Source organism: Dipteris shenzhenensis, chromosome 15 (assembly GCF_047967505.1).
Source record: "Dipteris shenzhenensis isolate YYH24624 ecotype China chromosome 15, Dip_SZ_1.0, whole genome shotgun sequence".
NCBI lineage: Eukaryota > Viridiplantae > Streptophyta > Polypodiopsida > Gleicheniales > Dipteridaceae > Dipteris > Dipteris shenzhenensis.
In genome coordinates, this window is record NC_141610.1 from 15,081,710 (window position 1) to 15,104,685 (window position 22,976).

The following is a 22,976-nucleotide window of genomic DNA, read 5'->3' on the forward strand; positions in this document are numbered from 1 at the left end:
CGTTTGTGCCATGGATAAAGAAGGATTTACTTTCTGTGTCCTCGTTTGGGAAAAAAGTCTTGGCTGTCATTTTTTAAGATGATAAGAGCATGGCCAGGGATAGAGAAAAAGACAATCAAATAGTCACTATAGGCATCTTGAATTAGGGTTTGTGCTGGCTGGACGAACATGAGAGCGATCTGTCTAATGCATGTGTAGCAATAATGAGTGCAAAAATGAAAAACACAGAATTATGACATCCAAGACTTCACCATGTGAGCTATGGTAGTTTGCAGTTGTTGTAAAGACATGGGATGGGACATGATGTGCCTTCTTTGGAGACATTTTCTAGACATGTCTGTGAAGGGTGCATATTGGGAAAAATGTATCAGGAATACCTTTCCTAGAAATGGATCTATTATAGATTGGAGGAAATTGCAGCTCATACATAGGTGATGTGTGTGGTCCTATGAGGACACCATCTGTGACCAATATCTGTATTTTGTTACCTTCCTAGATTTTTTCAGATTCTCAAGGGTGTAGAAGAAACAAAAGAGAGGGGGGGGGAGGGGGGAATTATATGTCAGCAGGCTTCAAAGAATTCTTGAAGGAAAGGGGGATTATGCAAATGTGCAGCCCCATATACACCTCGTCAAAATGGTGTTAAGAGAAAAAATAGGTCTTTGATGGAGATAGCCAGATGCATGATCAAAGGAAAGAGGTTGCCATGCAGATTTTGGATGGAGGAAATAATGTATACATGACACATTTTGAATACATGCTCCCACCATGGCCTTGAAACTTTGTGACTCCTTTTGAGGAATGGTATAAAAGAAAACCCAAGGTGGACTATCTCAGGATGTTTGGCTGTGTAGTCTATGCACATGTGCCTAGGATTATAAGGCAAGTAAATGCATTTTTGTTGGCTAGAGTAGTCAAAGCACGGCTTATGTTTTTACAATCTGCAGACAAGGACGACTTGTAATTTTTGCAGAAAATTCAGATCAGTCCATGACTGACTTTGATAGGTAGTACTCAAAATGTGTTTGAAGGGTTACTTCCACTAGTAGTTGGAGGCACTTCAAAGCAGTCAATAGAAGGTCAGAATATTCAGCCTGTACATGTTGATGCACATAAGCTTTTAGGTCTTTGAGATCAGGTCAAATGTGAGCCTATCACACATGAGAATGTGCAAGAGTTTGTCAAGAGGAGAGGGCTGCTTCACAAGAAGCTAGAACAGTCGCTAGATGGCTGCTACAAACTGTGCAGTACTACATGATTTCAGTCCCTCTCTCTAGTAGGACAATGGCTGGTTCAAGAGGGATAGGTGGAGCAAACTTTGTTGATTCAGGTTGGATGAGCTCAGCATATGATACATATGAACTCCTTCAGCATATGATACATATGAACCAAGGAGTTTTGAGGATGCCCAAGACAGTGAGCAATGGATGAGGGCCATGCAGTTAGAATTGGATTCTATCATTAAGACAAAGTGGGTGTACAATCAAATCTGATGGTACCATTGGCAGGTACAAGGCAAGGTTGGTTGCCAAGGGCTATTTGCAGCAAAAGGGGATAGATTGTTATGAAATCTTTGCCCTCACTTTCAGGATGACTGCCTTCAGGTGAGTTGTTTAATTGGCCGCTCATTTTGGGTGGAAAGTACACCAGTGAGATATAAAAACAACCTTTCTCAAATGGGATTTGCAGGAAGACATCTATGTAAGTTGGTTTCAGATGCCTAGTCAAGATTATAAAGTCTGTAAATTCAATCAGGGTCTACAAAATAGTCCAAGTGAGAGTGGCCTTTATGTGAAAAAAGGGCGAGGAGGATTTGTTGATAGTCATCCTGTATGTGGATGATATGCTGCTCATAGGAACAAGTGAAGAGAACATTGCAGATCTTTTCACCAAGGCCTATCCAGAGAAGTTTTCCACAAAGCCTTGGGTTCACTTCCATTTGGTGATTGAGATCACTTCTCCTTGTAGTACGAGGACATTGTAAATGTGTGTGGGGGGTGGGGTTGAAATATTGTCATTCGGGGTTGAAATTCAGGGGGGCGGGGGGGTTTGGGTTGAATTATTGTAACATTTAAGGCAGTGGCCAATGTATTAGTTAAGTAGGAGGGTCAGGGACACTTTTTCCTTCTAAGGTTGCCCTCCCCCCCTGTGCAGTTGGTGGTTGCGTTAGTTGTTGTGTCAGTTTTTAATTCACCCTAGGATTCTATGGTTTTATCATGTTGATAGTCTATGTGGACAAGAGGATACGTTTTAGAATTTTTGAACAGAGGGGACCGAGGAGGGCCAAAGTAGCAAGTAGCAAAACTGACTCATCCCCAGCACCATGTTTTGCTATTCAGATTTTCATTTATCACACTAGAAGGCCCCATTGATGCTATCTCCAATCTAATTCTCTGCCACCCATATAGTCTTTCTTGATCCATGTCCACTTTTATTCAAAGTCTTGGACTAGTATCTCATCCCTGTCATGCCCCAACGACTTCAATTCAAGAACAGACCTATTTCCCGCAGGAAGTCCACAATCTGCAAGTATATGTGCAAATGTTTATCAAGCTACATTCCAGGCACAGACCCTGAGGTTCACCAGTTGCTATATTGAATTGGATATATTTAAGTCTTATAAAGGGCTGTGTGTGTGTACACCCCCCCCCCCCCCCCCCTCTCTTCTTGCATGCCTTCAGGTGATCAGATTGGTTGTCATCAACTATTGCAAGCTGATGTGTGCTGTTTGGGATCTAAGTGAAAAATCCTGTGCTTTTTCGTAGTTAAGGACTATGATATATGCTATGCTGCTTGCATAGTGGATCAGTAGCTAGTGTTTATGCTCATGTCTTTTTGGTACATCCCTCACTTTGGCCTATATTTTAATTATGAAGTGTATATATATATATCTAGATGTACAATGTAGTGTTCTGTGAGAAATCACTCTTATGGTAGTAGCTTTCAATCACAGGTTCTTCCCCTGCAAGAAGATGACCTTGCTGGCATGGCAAGTGTTAGCTCAGATGATGAAGATGATGAACCATTATCGGAGGCTGTTGGGGCAGAAGTAAGTGTTGTTGTTAAGGAAGCAGCTGAAGGAACAGAGAAAAAGCTTCAAATTCCAAAGAAAAAGTCTAAATGTAAGGCCCTTGTTTTAACATCTGTATTGAAAATTCTTTGGGATGTGCAAAGTATGAGTTTAATCATTCATGTTTTGTCTCAGCGGAATTGGTAGAACCACCAGGACCTCCGCCGTTGATACAGGGTGAGGGTAAATCCTTAAAAATTCTTGGCTTTAATCGGAAGCAGAGGGCAACTTTTGTACAAATTTTAATGAGGTAATTTATATATACCCCTTTATTGCAATGGATAGTGTTTGTGTGGACATGTTGAAGCTAACACAAGCATATGCATGATGAAAGAAAGAAAGAAGAAAATATTGCATCAGTATGGGCTGAAGATTTATAGGGTATGTGAGACCAAAAAATTCATTGGCATACTGTTCTTGTACTGGCATCAATAGGGAGTGCTTGAAACATGTCTGAATCATATAGAAGACAGTAGCAATTAAATTGATAGTAAAAATTTAGGGTTGTGGTATTATACGCAACAATTTGCACATGAAACAAAGCCATAAATTACAAGCTCCGAGAGCTATGATTGGATGCAAGAAGGCTTTCTTTGTAATGAAAGCCAAAAGCTACTCAAGTTAGTGGGGGTTAGGATTATTAGCACTTGAGGGTATTTGGAAGATAGGGATAAGGAGGTACTATATAAATACCCTCCCCTCATTGCAATATACTTTTGATGTGACATCTAATCCTATCTACTCTCCCTCGTCCTTCCTCCTTCTTGCAGCGCCCCCTCCCCCCCTCCCCCCCCCCCCCCCTCTCTCTCTCTCTGTGTGCCTATGCTTGTGCCTGTGCCTCTCTCTCTCTCTCTCTCTCTCTCTCTCTCTCTCTCTTAGACGCACAGCTACGACCAGGAGACGTACCAGGACTGCACCCTTGAGGGGGTGACAACGTTCTATTGCTGACCTCATGCCTCCACTTCCACAGCCTCATCCATCCTGATGTCTTGCTGCTGATGATGATGGTTATGATGATGCCGACGATGATGCTGAGATTGATATATACAGTCGAGATATGACTATGTTGTACTTAGGACTTAGTACTGCCATTTTGCATTTTTTTGCATTCTGCATTGGTGTGGATGCTCGTATAGCAGCTCCACTACCACAGGTCATTGTATCAAGTTTTTCACAGTCTCATAGACCCATCGGTCTTCCGAAGACTTTGATAAACTTTCTTTCTCTCTCTCTCTCTCTCTCTCCTTTTCCCGCCTGTTCCTCTCTTTCCTACCTTCTTCTTCCTTCTCTCCCTTCCTCTCTCTCCCTTCTTCTCCTCAATCCCCCTTTCTTTAATCTCTCCCTATCCCTTTTCTACTTTGGTATCAGAGCTCCTGCATCGCGGAATGCGCAGGCACAGTTTCTTGAGTCATTAACCTCCAAACTCCAAGGTACATTTCTACAGTTGGGAGATCAGATTGGTCAGCAAATCTCTTAGCAGGTTGGCCTGCTTGCCGCACATGCATTACTGGACAAAGGCAAGCAGCCTATACCCTAGTATGGGGACCAGTCAGACAGCCAGGATGCATTCCCCGCCCCATGCAATGGTTTTATGGTAGATGCTCCACGCCCAACATAATTTCATCCCAATGGAATCCTTTCAATTACCATCTACAATTTGTTATGAGATAAAACACACAAACCAAAAAGGATAAACCCCAACATCAGCTATAGATTGAGAGTCTCTTGGAAGTATATACCACTCCCAAAGTTATTATAGATTAGCTGCATTGTACTAATCAAGATAAGATAATCAGCTTGTATTACATCAGTTTAAGACTGAGAGTCCTTGGGTTTAGATTTAAAGTCTTTGATAAGTGCTTTTCTATCTCTGTAGATAGCCGGTTTTCCTTCTTTGGAGCGTCCTTCACTTTGTTCAATTCTGTGGCGTTCATCTTGAGCTGAATTGGGGTGAGCTCCTCTAAGATCCATGTCTTGATAGTACATGTTTGCATAAGAATCTTGGTTCTTGCCTTCCTATCATAGAGAACCACTTTAGCTTGTATCCCAATAGGAGCCACAATGGTTATGTCCTTTAAGTCCGACTCAATCTTAAGGGTTGTTGCTATGATATTGTCAATTTTTTCTGCCAGGCTCCCTTCATGCCAACCTTCAGGTAGTCCTCCAATGTGTAGACATTGAGCATTAGCAGCCCTTTTTTCTTGCTCTTGTACATCTCCATATACTTCACGTTTGTTGATTTTTATTGTCCATTGTTTCCGTGATTTCCTCTTTTATCAACTTGACTTGATTGGTAACCATGTTTTGGATTTTGGTTGCCTTGTGGTGCGGGTGTTGCTTCATTGTGTATTTGTAGTATTTCCTGTATGATTTCTTGCTTGTCATTAGTCTCCATCTCCTTTATTTTTTTTCTGAGAGCTACAACCATGAGTCTGAGCTCCCTTACTTCCTGCTTTAGAAAGTATATATGCTCTTGTGGGTTTGAGCTAATCCTCTGCTTGTAATGCAATGTGTATGGGCTGTGTTACGCTCTAGCCGAGGTAGCATGACCTCGGAAGAATCTATGTTTGTAATATATTTGTTTGCGCTTTATGAAAATGATTGTGAGGGAATTAATGTCAAGGTCCTAGGTGAGGGTTGATAGCACCAGACTAGGTGGATCTAAGGCTAAGGGCCTAATGCAAGAAATATGCCTAGGGGCAATTTGAAATTAAAGTACCCCAAGAGAGGGGTGAAAAGATGCATTAGGAAGGCCCTATGATGATGACATGTGGCATCTAGATCCATCTAGGGAGATGGGGCTTGTTGGAGTTAGTGAGAGAAGGAGAATGTACCTTCATGTATGATATTGGGTTTCGACTCTCTGTGAGCTCTCACGCTTCAACAGGAATTGGTTGGGTGGAATATAAATGGTGCTACTCCCGTGATATGCAGTAGAAATTGAAGGAGATGTACCCAATAGTTGGTATGAGAGCCCAGGCTAGGTAAGAGAGGGGATCGGTGTGATCCAATGGAAAGTGAAGTCGAAATTATCTCCTGTACTTTCACGTATGGAGGAGGTGCAGGCGCGGGATGTGTGACGACAAAACAGCTCCAGGCTTCTAAGCTGTTGCTGGAGCGGAGGGTTCTTGTAAGGCAGGTTGACGAAAAAGTCAGTTGAGAAGCGCAGGGTGGCACGGACGGAGAGGTCTGATCGGCGCTCGACGAGGGGCAGAAAAGAGAGCGTCTTATTTGCTTAGTGCGAGCTGTGGTGCAGAGGCGAAACGTGGAGTTGAGCGAAAGATCTGTGAAACAGATAAGGAATTAGTTCGTGAATTGTGACGAAGGAATTTGACGGAACATTAACGAAAGTAAGAGCGCAGAATTACTTCGTGAGAGCTCACACGTAGCGATGGGCGACGCATGGGCAGCGGTATGGTCATGTGGGTGACTCGACGACAGTGCGTGGTTGATAGGTCCCCCGCTTTCAAAATTCACGATGAGGCCTTCAGGTCATCTAGCAGCTATTCAAAGCAGTAGATAGCGTATCGTTTCGAGACAGGGAGCAAGCTTCGAGACATCCGCGATTCGTGGAACTTCCAGGGAGCATCATTCTTTCCCATTTGCTCCCTTTCTATACAACATCTTAGTTTGCAGTCGATTTGTTCTGTACAGCAGAGTTTATGCTTGTGTATATGCCTGTGTGCTTCAGTCAGAGATGATTTGCAGGAATTTCCCTAGTATAGGGAAAAGTGGTATTTGGGTTATGCCTGTGTCAAATGCCTAGTCAATGTGCATGTGGGATTGCAGGAATTCCCTAGAATAGGGAATTGTGTTAGAGTGCCAGTACACTGAATTTTGTTAGTCTGTAAGTACAGTGTTCTAGCGGTGTTTAAAAAAAAAAAAAAAACACCCATTGACCTGAATGGAAGCAGAGGAAGGAGCTTCCAGGAGGGACCCTGGTGAAACAGAAGTCCGGCCGACCCAGCAGGTGTCGCGCCCAGTAGCTCACACCTTATCTGGCAGGATTGCATTACTTGAGGATGCCTTGCATCAGTTATTAGCGCAACAGTTACAGGCCAATGCAGGGCAGTCTGAACTAAGAAGAGTGATACAAAGTATATCTGCCAGACCTTCTCGAGATGAGAATGGAAAGGCTCCAATGGAACCGGAGTCTAGTGTCCGTACGGTCGAGCCTAGAAAGGCTAAAGTACCTAATATTGCCAATTATAGACCGGAAAAGTATTCTGGTCGGATGAATGACCGTAGTTCCGATGTCATTGAGACCTAGTTACACAAATCGGACGAGGTGTTCGCCATTTGTGAGATCAGAAATGACATCAAGAAGATCCGCGAGGCCACCCACATGTTTAGTGAGGCAGCGGATTGGTGGTGGATTAAGCAACAAAAAGATGGTATAGCATCCACTACCTGGGAGGGATTTAAAAGAGAGTTCAAGAAACACTTCTTACCTCCTGACGAAGCATCCCGAGCTTGGGATCAATATAGGAACCTTCGTCAGAGAAATTTATCAGTGGCAGAATATACTGATAAGTTTCGAGAGAGTGTAATGAAGGTTGGTGAACCCTTGCCTCAATCAATCCAAGTGAAAGATTTCATATTTGGATTGAATGATCGAATAAAAATGGAAGTTCGGGCTAAGTACGCGAACACGTTAGATGATGCAATAGCTATAGCCCTGAACTATGAAGATGCCAAGGGTAGCAGGCCAAGTGGGTTTGCACAGGTCGGAACCCAGTATGGGTACCAGAAGAAATCTGGGTTTAAGAAGAAGTGGATTAGTAAAGGGAGTGGTTCTTAGCCGAGTGGTCAAGCCAAGCAGGCGAAACCAGCTGAAACTCCTAAATCAAGTATCACCATTGAAGTGAAGAGAAAAGTAACACCAATGGCAGCCCGGGCTTGGTCTAAGTCTCCCTTAAACCCAGAGCAAAGAGAAAAAGCGAGGAGAGAAGGCTTGTGTTTTGGATGCCTTCAGCCTCATCAGTGGAAGGATTGTCCACGAAATAAGGATCGTTGGATGGTTGAGATGGTAGTCTCAGAATGCGACGTGGAGATGGAGGGAAGTCCCAGAGCGGAACAGATGCAGATTCAGCTAGCGGGATCTTCTCAGAGGTCAGTACCTTGTTTGTTATGTGTGTCTGTTGCTAAGCTAGTAACGAGTGCATCTGATAACATCCTATCTAAGCCCGCAGCAACGGGGTATACAGTCTTTAATGATACGGAGTTAATTAAAATGAAAGGACAAGTGGCCAATCATGATGTCATTGTGTTGTTTGACTCGGCGTCAACTCACAATGTAATTAACTCTAAGCTCATGAAGAGGCTGAAGTTAAAGACTAGCCCATCTGACTATGCGTATACAGTCAGGATGGCAGATGGAAGTTCAACTGAAGTATGAGACCAAAGGGTTACCCAGTTGGAGCTTCGTATTGAGGACTATGCTGAGAAGCTTGATTTTGAAATGACTAAGCTTGCTCATGCAGATATAGCCCTGGGTATGGCGTGGCATTCTAGGAAGAATCCAGCCATTGATTGGAAAAAGCACGTAATGAATGATGTGCTTTATGTCTTACGAGGTGAAAAAGATGTACCTCAGGGACCGTTGGTTTCCGTGATGGAAATCCGAAAAGCTCAAGAAGAGTTTTTATTTCTTTGTACAGCATCGGTAGAGCCGGTAGATGATTCTTCGGCTAGCACTGATGTTGCGCAAAGTGGTGAGATGGCCAAGCTGGCTAATCTTCTAACAGAGGAGTTCTCTGAATGTTTTAGGGATGAACTACCTTATGGATTACCTCAAGAGCGGAATGTTCAGCATAAGATTGAATTGATCCCGGGGGCAGAACCTGTAAATAGATCTCCCTATAGAATGAGTTTTACTGAAGAGGCGGAGGTGCGTAGACAACTGGAAGAATACCTCAAGTTGGGGCAGATTCAACCAAGTTTCTCATCTTTTGCTTCGCTAGTGATATTAAAGAAGAAAAAGGATGATACGTTTCGCCTCTGTATAGATTACAGAGCATTGAATAATATCACTGTTAAGCACAGGTATCCGATGGCTCGGATTGATGATTTGCTAGATGCATTACATGGAGCCGTGATTTTCAGCAAGATAGATCTTAAGTGTGGCTACCATCAGATCCGGATTAGAGCCGAGGATATGCATAAAACCGCTTTCAGAAGTAGGTTTGGTCATTATGAGTTTTTGGTAATGCCCTTTGGACTTACCAATGCTCTAGCTACATTCATCATGCTTATGAACGATTTACTACGTCCGTATATTGAAAAGTTTGTAGTACATTTTATTAACGATATTCTAGTGTTCAGTAAAAGCATTACTGAGCATCGTGAACACTTAAAAATAGTGTTCAGTACTTTGAGGAAAGCCAGTCTTTATGTAAATAAAAAGAAAACTATACTGTGTATGGTTAGGCTTGAATATTTAGGATTCATAATTACTCTAGAGGGGGTAGGAATGGATCCAAAGAAAGTGTCTGCGATACTGACTTGGCCAATCCCTCAGAGTCTGACCGCTTTGCGATCATTCTTGGGATTTGTCCAATTTTATAGAAGGGATATCAAAGGATATTCCGAACTAGTATCGCCATTGACTGATCTGACCTCAGATAAAGTACCCTTTATATGGGGACAGAATCAACAAGAAAGTTTTAACACCATAAAACAAGCAGTGGTCACAGGACCGGTGTTAAAGATAGTTGATCCCCAGAAACCGTTGTTCCTAGAAACCGATGCAAGTGGCATTGCGGTAGGAGCAATTCTCCTTCAAGAGGGAAGGCCAGTAGCCTTTGAAAGCAAGAAGCTTTCTCCCTCTCAAAGGAATTGGCCAACTCATGAATTGGAGTTGTATGCTGTTATCCATGCTTTGAAAACATGGAGGCATTATTTGTATGGTTCAGAGTTTTATGTGGATGTGGATCATGATACTCTGAAACATTTCTGTAAACAGCTTGACTTGAGGTGCCGCTAAGCTAGGTGGGCAGAGCTCATGCAGGAGTTTAATTTGACGATTCGGTACTGAAGAGGAAAAGATAATAAAGTCGCTGATGCGCTGTCACGCATTATGCATAACATGAGTTTCACGGTATTAGAGAGTGCTCTAATGACCGAGATTAGAGAAACTCAAAAGGTGGACGAGTTTGTCCAGAGTCTATGGCCTAAGGCTCATGTGTTAAAACCCGGGGAAAACGAAAAGGATGACCTGGCATCCAGAAAAGGCCAAACATATGCAAGATATACCATAAGGGATGGTATGCTGAAAAGAAATGGCAAGGTTGTAGTACCTAGTCAGAATGATCTCAGGCAGAGAGTCATTCGACAGTGCCATGATAGCCCATGTGTGACACGGTGTTTTTCGTGTCAGGTAAGCAAGGCCGAGCGGGTGAAGCCACCTGGACTTTTACAGCCCTTGGAGATACCACTAAGTAAGTGGGAGAGCATTTCCATGGACTTTATTGTAGGGCTGCCTACGACACAAGGAAGGTATGATTCTATCCTTGTGGTGGTTGATCGTCTAACCAAGATGGCTCACTTCATTCCGACTAGAGAGTCTATTAGTGCCCCGCAAGTGGCGGATTTATGTATTAGATATATATTTCGTCTGCATGGATTGCCTAGATCCATAGTGTCAGACAGAGATGTGAGATTTACCGGTTATTTTGGGACAGCGGTATTTGAGACACTAAGGACTGAGTTGGGAATGAGTAGTGGGGATCATCCTGAAACGGATGGTCAGACAGAGAGAGTCAACCAGACTTTAGAGGATATGCTGAGGGCATATGTGTCATTGAGGCAACATACATGGGACAAGTGGTTGCCATTGTTAGAGTTTGCCTACAATGATAGAAAACATTCCTCTACAGGGTTCAGTCCGTTTGAGCTGAACTATGGTTATAGACTAGCAAATCCAACTATAGTTGGAGTACCTCAGAGAGTGCCTAGTGCCGCGAACTTTGTGGTTCAGATGCGGGAGATGCTAGCACTTGCGAGAGCTAATATCCGCCAGGCTATGGATAGAGCCAAGGCGTATGCAGATGAAAACCGGTCTATAAGACAATTTAAGAAAGGAGAAAAAGTTTTTCTCAGAGTTCCTTTGCACTCGAAGTTGTTAACTTCAGGAGAGTGTGCTAAGTTATCACCTCGATACTGTGGGCCGTGGTTAATTCTAAAAAGAATAGGCAAGGTAGCCTATAAATTAGAATTGCCACAGGGTTGCAAGATGCATCCGGTTTTTCATGTTTCCGTTTAAAGAAATTTTTGCATACAGGTGACTCACTAATCGAAGGTGTGGTTTTGTTTCAGGAGATAGAGGATAATGCAAGGTTTAAACCAACAAGAATCTTGGACTGAGGAACAATGCAAATACGAAATTGGAAGATACCCACGGTGTTGGTTGCATGGCATGGTCTGCCTCTATCAGAAGCTACCTGGGAATCCGTATACCAGTTGCAGAGAGTGTTCCCAGACTTTATCATCGAGGACGCTGATGTCTGAAGAGGGAAGGAATGTTACGCTCTAGCCGAGGTAGCATGACCTCGAAAGAGTCAGTCGACATTTCCCTTAAAGGATCTATGTTTGTAATATATTTGTTTGCGCTTTATGAAAATGATCGGGAGGGAATTAATGTCAAGGTCCTAGGTGAGGGTTGATAGCACCAGACTAGGTGGATCTAAGACTAAGGGCCTAATGTAAGAAATATGCCTAGGGGCAATTTGAAATTAAAGTACCTCAAGAGAGGGGTGAAAAGATGCATTAGGAAGGCCCTATGATGATGACATGTGGCATCTAGATCCATCTAGGGAGATGGGGCTTGTTGGAGTTAGTGAGAGAAGGAGAATGTACCTTCATGTATGATTTTGGATTTCGACTCTTTGTGAACTCTCACGCTTCAACAGGAATTGGCTGGGTGGAATATAAATGGTGCTACTCCCGTGATATGCAGTAGAAATTGAAGGAGATGTACCCAACAGGCTGGGTGTTGCTGCGACATCAGAGTAGGAAGGTTTACTGATAGGGGTTGTAGCAAAAGTCTTCACCTTGGAAGCTCCATGGCGGCCTATGAATAAGTTGGGTGCCCTTTTGCTGTATCCAACACCCCAGATTGAGCCAGGGACTCAGCTCAGTCTGGGGTTAGGGATTGTTTTTGTTGCGTCCCCTGCCCCTCCCAAGGACTTGGTCTGCGTAGGCTTAGGCTGACAGCGCCCCTCCTCTCTCGACCTAGGAGGCATGCCAGTGATTTGACCTGTTGCCGGCTAGCGGTTGACAAGCTAAGGCTGGCAGCGCCCCCCCTTTGTTGGCGGCGTCCCCCCTTTTGTTGGCGGCGTTCTTAACTCCCCTTTGCTGGCGTAGGAGATACGAGGGACGAGGCTGATGGGAGATGGATGAGAGGGCTACGGGAGTTGACAGGCTAGACAGGAGGGTTGGATGAGAGACAGGGAGAAGCAAAGAAAGAAAGAAAGAAAGTTGTATTAACGTCTTCAGGAGACCTCGTGGGTCTATGAGACAAGATACAAGATATATGTAACAACCCATAAAGGCCACTGTGGGCTGAAGCAAAGGGCACACTAAGGCCCATGCTAAGTGCTAAATGATATGCAACTCGAACAAAACTGGTAGTAGGGAAAAGAGGGCAATCAACTGTTAGAATTATTATTTTATTCTAGGCAGTGGCCAATGTAATGTAATAATTGGGTTAGGGGTACTTTTCCCTCTTAGAGGTTTTCCCCCCTAACCACAGTTTAATCTCTAACTACGGTTAGTAATTAGATAGGGTTTTGTCACTTAGACAAAACCCTCATCTCTTTCATTGTACCACACTTCAGTTCAGTACACTTTGGGGAGTGAACTACGTTCAGCTCACTCTCTCTTTGCACACTCTTACTCTTGCTCTTGCTCTTGCTTCCGTTTTCTCACATTTGGTATCAGAGCAATTCCTTCCCGGACCTGCTTCCTGCTCCTTGCTCCTTGCTCTCCTCTTCCAGCTCCCGCATTTCAGCTCCATCGCCAAGCTTCTTGCCTCACGTCCGTACAGCTTCATCACGACTTGTAGCCTCCATTCCATATAGTTTGTACAATTGTACGGATTTCGTACCAGCTGCATGCTCCCATCCGTACACTATCGTACAGCCTGTACAAGTTTCGTCGTACAACCATACGATTTTGTTGTACAACTGTACGGACTGACGGTCCGTACAGTCCCGCATTCAGTACCAGCTGCATTTTCGTACATTTCGGCGTACAGGCGTCCGTACACTGTACGGATTCCGTACAGTCTCGTACATGCAGCTCGTTACAAGTTGAAGGTGTTCTTCATTTTCTCGGTAGAGTTCATTTGCAGGTTCAGTTGTGCATTCAGCCATTGTTTGGCTTAGCTTTTGGGAGCACATTTGAAGCTTTAGAAGACATTGCAGTTGATCTGTAAGTTTTGCAGTGAAATTTGGGGCTTTTGCAATTACAATGCAATTTTGCAGTGAAATTTGGGGCTTTTGCAGGCAGAGTGCAATTTATGCAACATTTGGGGATTTTAGAGCATTTGCTCTCTTTTGTATGCAATTTCCTACAACAAATTGGGGCTTTTGCATTTGGCTTGCAATTTTGCAGATAAAAGAGCATTTTGGAAGTTTGCAAGCACTTTTGGACTTGATACGAGTGAATTTGCAGACTTTTGCCACTTATTGCAGATTCTATTTGCAGATTTTTGGGCATTCAGCAAAGCATTTTGGTGCATTTTGAGCCTTGGATAGGTTGTGACAGTATTTGTCATTGTGGGCAGGTTTTCTTTGCAGATTTTACTTGTGCATTTGACATCCTAGAAAGGGATTTTACTTGGTCGATTTGCTGGGTTGCGATATGTAGAATGCGGAGTTATGGCATGCTAGGTATGGGCACATGAGCTATGACAACTTAATGATACTTCAGAGGCATGATATGGTTGATGCATGTGAGGGTTGCATCCTTGGCAAGATGCATAGACTTCCTTTCAAGAAGGATGGTGCAGTGAAAGCTACACGGAAATTACAGCTTATTCACAGTGATGTCTGCGAGTTTCCGCGAAAACGTTAGCCAGAGAAGAAGGGAATGGCAGCCACGTGTTAGGGAGGGGTCCCGTGAGGACACTTGCTTTTTGGGTTTATCTTTATTTTGTTACATTCATAGATGACTCCACCAACTACACTTGGGTCTATGGTCTCAAGGCAAAATCAGCAGTGTTTATGCATTTCAAACACTTTGTGGCTATGGTTGAGAATGAGACAGGACTCAAGGTGCAGACACCTTGCACAGATTGAGGAGAGTATATGTCTCATGATTTCGAGGCATTTTTGAAGGAGATTAGCTTACAGTGAGGCTTACACCTCAATAGAATGGCAAAGCTGAGCGGAAGAATCGCACTGCCATGGAGATGGATAGATGCATTCTTACAAGTAAGAACTTGCCTCACAGGTTTTGGCTTGAAGGCCTCATGTGTGCCAACTATATTTTGAATCGGGCTCCCACAAAGGCTTTGAAGACAATCACTCCCTATGAGGCATGGCATGGGAGAAAGCCTTCAGTGGACCATTTCAGAGTTTTTGGTTGTGTTGCATATGCCCACGTGCTTGTGGAATTTCGACACAAGTTGTCAGATAAGGCACTTAAATGCATTTTTGTTGGGTATAGCTCACAAAGTAAAGGCTATCGTCTCTACGATCTTGCTACACATAAGATTTTTGTGAGTAGAGGTGTTATATTGTCTGAAAATTCAGCACATACACATGCTGAATTTCAGATTCCAGCTTCTTCAGATGATGTGTTTGAGGGGATGCTTCCTAAAGCATTTGGTTCCCTCGCTGAGAATCAGAATTTACAGCAACCTCCTCCTGATCCACATGCCCCGATTCAGCCACCGGCTGATTTTGTACCTCCACAGGGTGTGGATGAAGTTGTCAGGCAAGAGATTCAAGAGATACACGTAGCCAAAACAGTCACGAATTGGTTGCTACAGACTCTCAGGGAGAGTAGACTTGAGGCCCCATTGCCTGGCAGGACTTGTAGTGCAGTAAGGCACGCAGGGGGGGCTCTTTCAGTTGAGACAGCTTATGCAGGGACTCTTCTTGATGAAGAGGAGCTTGACTCTTTTGAAGAAGCAAAGGATAATGTGCATTGGATGCATGCCATGCACAATGAGTAGTAGTCCATAGAGAAAAATCAGACTTGGGATGTTGTGGATTTGCCAGTACGTAAGCATGCCATTGGTACCAAGTGGGTTTTCAAGGTAAAAAGGAAGGCAGATGGGTCTGTTGACAGGTACAAGGCAAGCACAGTTACGCTGAAATGCTTTTCAGAGCCCAGCCAGGCCTGAAACGCTGTTTCAGAGAAGCCCCGTTTCCTGAAACGCGTTTAGGGTTTAGGGTTTAGGAGCCAGTCTGAAACGCGTTTCAGAGCCTTGAAACGTGCTGTTTCAGACAACACAAGCTGCTAGGTCTCCAAAATCTTGCGAAATCCATTGCCAGCCCCGTTTGCTTTCGATTTTGGTCTCCTTCCACTCCTTCAGCCTCATACTCAAACGCATCTTTCGTTATTTGCAAGGCACAAAGTCTTTTGGCTTGATGTTTCCTAGGGGGTGTGACTTGCAGAGGCATGCTTACAGTGATTCAGATTGGGCTGAAGATTATGATACCAGGCAGTCCACTAGAGGTAATTGTTTCTTTTTGGGCAAAGCTTGCATTTCTTGGCTGAGCAAGAAGCAATCTATAGTGGCTACTTCCTCATGTGAAGCTGAGTATAGGGTAGCTTTCATAGCGATAGTTGAGGGTGTTTGGCTGTGACGTTTGGTCGCTGATCTTCGTCTCATATTGGAGGGTCCTTCTCCAATTCTCAGTGATAGTCTGAGTGTTATAGCAGTGGCAAAGAATCCAGTGTTTCATGCTCGCACGAAATACGTTGAGGTTCATTATCATTATGTCAAAGAGAAGTTGTATTCAAGGGAGATCAGTATGATCTATGTGCCAACACATGACAATGTTGCAAACATCTTCACCAAAGCACTTCCACGTGAGAAGTTTGAGGCATTTCACAGTGTCCTAAACTTATCTTCTTTTGGTGATTGATCACTACCTTGTACACCACATTGGCACTGCAGGGGGGTGTTAGAATTATTATTATATTGGCTGAGCAAGAAGCAATCTACAGTGGCTACTTCCTCATGTGAAGCTGAGTATAGGGTAGCTTTCACAGCGATAGTTGAGGGTGTTTGGCTGTGACGTTTGTTCGCTGATCTTCGTCTCATATTGGGGGGTCCTTCTCCAATTCTCAGTGATAGTCAAAGTGTTATAGCAGTGGCAAAGAATCCAGTGTTTCATGCTCGCACGAAACACATTGAGGTTCATTATCATTATGTCAAAGAGAAGTTGTATGCAAGGGAGATCAGTATGATCTATGTGTCAACACATGACAATGTTGCAAAGATCTTCACCAAAGCACTTCCACGTGAGAAGTTTGAGGCATTTCGCAGTGCCCTAAACTTATCTCCTTTTGGTGATTGATCACTCCTTGTACACCACATTGGCACTGCAGGGGGGTGTTAGAATTATTATTATATTCTAGGCAGTGGCCAATGTAATGTAATAGGTGGGTTAGGGGCACTTTTTCCTCTTAGAGGTTTTTCCCCCTAACCACGGTCTAATCTCTAACTACGGTTAGTGATTAGACAGGGTTTTGTCACACCCTCATCTCTTTCATTATACTACACTTCAGTTCAGTACACTTTGGGGAGTGAACTACGTTCAGCTCACTCTCTCTTTGCACACTCTTGCTCGTGCTTCCGTTTTCTCACATCAACTACTCAGAACCAGAGCTCCAAGTACATGTGGAGGCTCTATATATCTCGGCTCCTTGATGGCCCTCTGATGTGATGTGAAGAGCTCACGTATCTGTGTCTGTCAAGTTGTCTCCCGTAGTGGCGGGGGGCGCGCTCTCCTGGATCTCTGTATCCGATGGGCTACATCGAGAGTAATGCCTCGTCTCTAGCAGTCCCCTCTGAGGAGGGTTGAGATAGGTCAAGAACCTCAATTTGGCCACCCCACATGTCTTGTGTAGTCTCCGTGTCTCTCGTCCAACCATATCGTGGTGATGACGGGTCTCACTCTTTATCCATAGTGCTCTCGTCTTCTCGAGCTCCTCCCCCTCGATCTCATCTGGCGTTGCCTTGGATGCGTAAAAATCAGTGACACGTGTTTGTGCTTGGTCTAGCTCGGTGTCCTGAGGCATCGACTATGGCTGATCTTTGGCCTGCCGCACAAGGGAATCTCTGTGTCTCTGCATCGCAATCAAGTAGAGCCCAATGCAGATCTGGTCGGGAAAATGTATCAGCCGTGTGAGTGGTCCAAAGCCGAGCCCCTCTTGAAAGAGGTAGTGGTATCGCCCTCGGATCTCATAGTAGGCTGGATAAACACATAGAAAATGCTCTTCTGTCTCGACCTCCTCCATTGTGCATGGTCTACGGACCCATTGCTCTCTAGGTATGCCGGCCGCTAGCCTAGCCTCAATCCGCAGCTGATGGGATGAGACTCGTATCTGTCCAATAGCAATCCGCAAGGCGTGTGAAACTCTCGTATCCTCGAGGTACTGGGGCCTGATATGAGACCATGCTCCGATATCCTCAGAAAGTAGTCATGATAGAATTGGGTCTTGGTGGGAAACTCCTGATCCCTCCCCCAAGCCCGAGATGTGTGAAGCTAGAGAAGGTCTAACCGTATGATACGGTTAATCTCACCATGTGGAAGGAACTCCAGTGGTGCATCCATGCTGTACTGAAAGGGGGGGAGCCTATCCATTTGGATACCGTGGCTATCAAACCATGTGGACACTCGTGCATGCCATGATGTATCAAAGCCTCTCTCTGCCAGGTGTCTGGATGACTCGAGTTTCAATCTCAGTAATCTCCATTGAGATAGGGCCTAGACTCTGTGGAGAAACGTCATGGTCTAGAAGAGGGCGTCCACTTGGAGCGGTGTCATGGTGAACTCTGCATGTATGATCTTATTGGGAACTGAAGGCTTACTCCGAATCATCTTGGATCCCATGGTCACCTGTAGCCTCTCAAATCCCTTCCAGTATGTAGTTGAAAGGTCACTCCCCTAAAAAGGTGTTGCCAACATGGCCGTTGGTCTCACGAGAGTGTCAAAGAGCCATCCCTTCATCAGTGGATCTTGGAAATGCGCTTGGAAGCATCGTCTCTCTAAACGGGCCAGGGCCCCCTTCCCTTGTATGAGTCGCGCTTTGGCAGCATGGGTCATCGTGAAGCCTGGTCCCGTGAATACCACCCCTAGGTACGTGTAATATTGCACTATCTCCACTGGCTCCCCTCAATAAGTGAAACTATGTTGGTATCGATGTTGATGAAGCACTGCTTGGGATGTGTTGAAGATCATAACCTTGGTTTTCCCAAGGTTGACTGTCAGGTATCTCTCTCTACATAATATCTCCAAGGCCTCCAAGTGTTTTTGCAAACCCTTGGCTGAGGACGAAATGAGGACTATGTCATCTGCATATAGTAGTATCTGCACCATCAAATCAGCCAATAGGGAGCCCTCTCCTCCTAGGCGATCAACAAAGGATGTGATCTCATCAATGTATAGCCCGAAGAGAGTCAGTGAGAGGGCGCAACCTTGCTTCACCCCTATGGTACTCTCAACCCAATCTCATAGCCCCCCGGGAACGTTAGTTTGTTTTTTTTGGGGGGGGGGCAGGTGGAGAGGAGCAGGCGGGGACGGGTAGGAGGAGCAGCAGCGGAGGAAGGGGAGGGGAGACAGAGGAAAGACAGCAGTGGGAGGAAGGGGGCGGGAGGCAGCAGAGGGAGGAGGGAGGGGCGGGGGACAGCAGCGAGGAGGGGGTGATGGTGAGGGAGCTGTAGCTCACTCAATGGTACATACTCTTTTGTGGAATTTCAGTAGTCTATCAAAGCAATCTGTCTACCCCTTTATTGCCTCCATTTTTTGGGGCTATATTCATGGTGATGACAGATCACTTGTAGTGTTTATTAATGAAAGGGCAATATAGTATTATAGCTCTTCAACTCGTTCAAAGTTGCAAAGAATAGGCATATTGTCAATTTCCTTTTTCAGTGCAAAATGTTTGTTTGTGCTTGATTTTTCTTGCTACTTTAAATATAGAACTCATCATAATGAGGTGTTTAATAGGGGGAAAGTGTTGATACTAGTGTGTCTCAGCTCTTTGTTCAGGACTCCTCTTTTTTTTCTCCCCCCCCTCCCCCTCTCTTAAAAAAAAAATTAAAAAACTTTTTTCTTTGGGGGGGGGGGGGGGGGGGGGGTTGTTTGTTTGTTTGTTGTTGATTTGTGGTACTGTTGTTTATCTCTTACTGGAATGTCCAGGTTTGGGCTTGGCGATTTCAGCTGGAGTGAGTTCACACCACGGATGAAACCCAAAACAACTGAAGAAATTAAAGAGTATAAGCAAAGTTTTAATGCCTTCCTTCACTGCAACTTGTTGATAGTGTTGATAGGGTTTATTTGGCTCATTTTGGTATATGCCACTGTGACTTCGCAGGTATGGCACCCTCTTCTTGACTCATATTGCTGAGGATATATCGGACTCAGCTACATTTTCAGGTGATTATTGACCTGGTTTTTCTGATATTACGGATTTGGAGCATGTCAAATCAAACCACTCTCCCCCCTCCCCCCCAAAAAAAATAAATAAATAAAATAAATAAATAATAATAATAATAATAATAACTAGGTTCCAGCAGGCAGCCTTTCCGTCGTCGAGCAGATAGCTACTAACTCGAAATAGAACTTGAATCCTAACATTTTATCAAATTTTTAACGGAAAAAAGCGAATGAGTAAAAATGTGGACATGAGACATGACACAGGGCAGGACCCGATCCTCCATGCAAATGTTAGGGGTAGTGATTTATAATTGACTTGCCCATATTGTTTGTGCATTTTGGGACAGAGATTCTCTAAGCAATTCCATGTAGGTCGTCGATTTGTGTGTAACTAGCCAGTTCAACGGGCTGCAAACTTGTAACCTGTTGGCAGTGTGTCTCGTCTCCAATTTCGTTAATCGCTGGAGGCTGAGCTGGGACAAAGTGTGAAGCTTCTACAACTAGCAATTCTCTCAGGTTAGTTCAAGTGTAGGAAGCCGAAGGTGCAGGGCGATTCTAGAAAAGCAAGAGTTTCCAAACTTTGCACTTATTGGTGAAGCTCTTATTCCTGCCACATCTTGCCGTCGTGTATTCAATCGATGCGACATATGAACTCGTGGTCAAGGGCTTCGTTATAGCTGTTGTGGCTTGCATCCATCCACCATCAACGCTTCGCTCCCAAGAATCACCTATGCTGCAAGTTTTTACACGTCTTTAAACTCCCGAAACTCCCACACACCATCCGCTTCATGGTTGTTAAGACACTCGTGTCTTATCGTAAGACACTTAAGACACGTGTCTTACCTTAAGACACTCTTTTTTTTTTTTTTGGGTGGGTGCGGGGTAACAACAACATTGAGTTTGACTTAGCCATGCTATCATCGATGGTAACTTTGGATCTAGCAGTGGCAGTGACCTTGTAGATTCGGATTAGGATGAATCTTCAGAGATTTGAGTCTTGAGAGTCGAAAGTTTCCTTTCAATTATATGTATCGAGATGCAGATTTCATTCATATCACATGTGACAAGATTCAATTGTCCATTTAAACCTTTAAGTACTCAATACTTGCGAGCTCTTGAGTCACGAGTCTTAACTATAAGTTTTAAGTCTTGAGTGACGAGTCTTGACTCTTAACTACATTGTACAAGTGCCTTCTTGCATTGTTTAAGTGTAGCTTACTGTACTTCTAGAATCTAGCAGCGAGCTATGCTAGCAAGTTGTACATTTGTATACTTATACATATATTAATTAAATATTTATTATTATAATCACAATGGCGTGTCTTATGTGTCTTATCTTTAAGACACTTTAGACACTCGTGTCTAAAGCGTGTCTAACGTGTCGTGTCTTAACGTGTCTTACAACCATGATCCGCTTCCTTCTCCAAAATTCTGATGATATATGGGAAGACCATAGCATAGCTCCTCCACTCTCTCAATGGCTTTCCATGGTACTTCAGACATCATCTCAGTAGGCTCCCCATCTGCGTGTTACCTCCAAGGAGGAGCTAGACACACTGCATGTGGATTTTCTGAAGCTTGTACCGAGCGAGATTTGACGCGCCTGTAGCCGAGTACGCTTTTGGGTTCTGTGTTCTTGAATTACAAAAGCAAGTAATCAATCTAAAAAGCAATCACTCCCAAAAAATAAAGATTGTGACAAGTGGCTTTATAAGGGTTCACAAAAATGAAACTTCCCCCTAGGCTGCCTGCCATATAAATAAATAAAAATATATATGTAAACATAAATAAAATAAAATAAAATCCTTCCCAGCTGTTTCTGCTTTGATGAGCCTTGATGGATGACCAGATGGGGTTCCGAAGGAGGGTCTTCGTATTCAGGATGTCCTTGTACGCCTTGCTATATTGCATCTTATACAAGACAAGGTCATTTCTTTTTCAAGTTTTTATCCAGTTTGTTCTTTCTTGTCTGCTATATCTAACTATTACATTTCTTACATACAAAAAATGAAAGGCTAATCACAGCATTCAGCAAAAGTAGAATGTTCTCTTTTAAGAAAAATTGTGTTGCAATGACCAGTCATGGCTTTCAACTGACTGCGGGCTTTTGAATAGGTGAAAGATTTTGTGGAGGGATCAGCAACTCCTCTTTTCTTGGACGATGTGTACACCAGGCTTCCCAGTTTGCTGAATACAAGATTTTGGAAGGAGACACAAGACCGTAAACTCCTGCAATCAATTCTCAAGTAACTGATATAACATTCTGCTTCATCTTTGAGCTTATAATCTATCCTAAGTAAACTTGTCTGTAGTAAACAATGTCTGTGCACCTTTTTTGTGGTGTTGCTTTTATGCAGTTTTTGCAAAGGAGTCCTCCTAATTTGGCCAATGAATTTTTTAATGTAATTGTTCCAGGCATGGGTATGGGCGTTGGCAAGAAATAATAGATGACAATGAGCTAGAATTAAAAGGGGTGATTTGCAAGGAGTTGCAATTGCCATCTGCTGTTGGAGGTATTTTGGGGACTGAGAGTTCCAGGTCACCTCCCAAGCTAATGTCACCAGAAAATAGTTGTGCATCAAAAGGGGACAATGCGGGTGCTCTTCAGATAGCTGGGCAGGATGATGCAGGAACAGCACTTTTAAGTGCAGATAAACAAGAGGACCAGCGTATGCATAAGAGGATGGTCGAGTTTTTGAAAAAAAGAGTAGCGCTTTTAGAAAAGGCCCTAAACGCTGAGTATCATCAGGAATCAATGGTATTTTAAAACTTCAACTCCTGAGACCTTGGCCTGTCATGAGATGTGACATTGTCCAATATCAAATATTTTCCAATGTAAGGGCATTTTCTCATTCTCGTTCTTCAAAATCTCAGGAAGACCAAAAGGGAGAGGAAGACAATGCTGATGGCACAAATGTGATGGAAAAACAAGGTGTGGGAACGGATGGTCAAGCAGAGCTTCCTCAATATCATTCCTCAGTCCTCATTCTTCTAGGTAAAGATCTAAATACATGTTCATATCCAAAGGCACAACTTCTTTCTAAACCAGTATGTGAGGCTCCTACACCTTGCTGCTAAGAAACTACAAAAAGAAGTATGATTATCCGCACGAAAAGCCATTGATGCATTAGACTTTTCTATGTATTATAATCTGTAGGGAAGGGTGAGGGTGTGGGTCTGGTGGACGTTTATTTTACAATTGATCTGTCATGGACCCCAGTTCATTTCACAGCAAAATGAAGCTATAGACCATTTAAAGAAACTACTCTTTGAAGAGACTGGGAGCA

At 43.8% G+C, this 22,976-nt stretch overlaps 1 protein-coding gene across 1 annotated transcript in view; it reads left to right on the forward strand.

Moving 5' to 3' along the window:
* Positions 1 to 22,976, forward strand: part of LOC147893422 (CHD3-type chromatin-remodeling factor PICKLE-like) — a 69,790-nt gene that overhangs the window by 42,264 nt on the left and 4,550 nt on the right. Inside the window, exons 23-30 of the mRNA XM_087386493.1 lie at positions 2,954 to 3,122; positions 3,206 to 3,320; positions 19,453 to 19,527; positions 19,628 to 19,689; positions 21,539 to 21,615; positions 21,805 to 21,935; positions 22,105 to 22,447; positions 22,564 to 22,684. Coding sequence (XP_087242619.1) covers positions 2,954 to 3,122; positions 3,206 to 3,320; positions 19,453 to 19,527; positions 19,628 to 19,689; positions 21,539 to 21,615; positions 21,805 to 21,935; positions 22,105 to 22,447; positions 22,564 to 22,684 — 1,093 coding nt within the window. The remainder of the gene's footprint in view (positions 1 to 2,953; positions 3,123 to 3,205; positions 3,321 to 19,452; positions 19,528 to 19,627; positions 19,690 to 21,538; positions 21,616 to 21,804; positions 21,936 to 22,104; positions 22,448 to 22,563; positions 22,685 to 22,976) is intronic.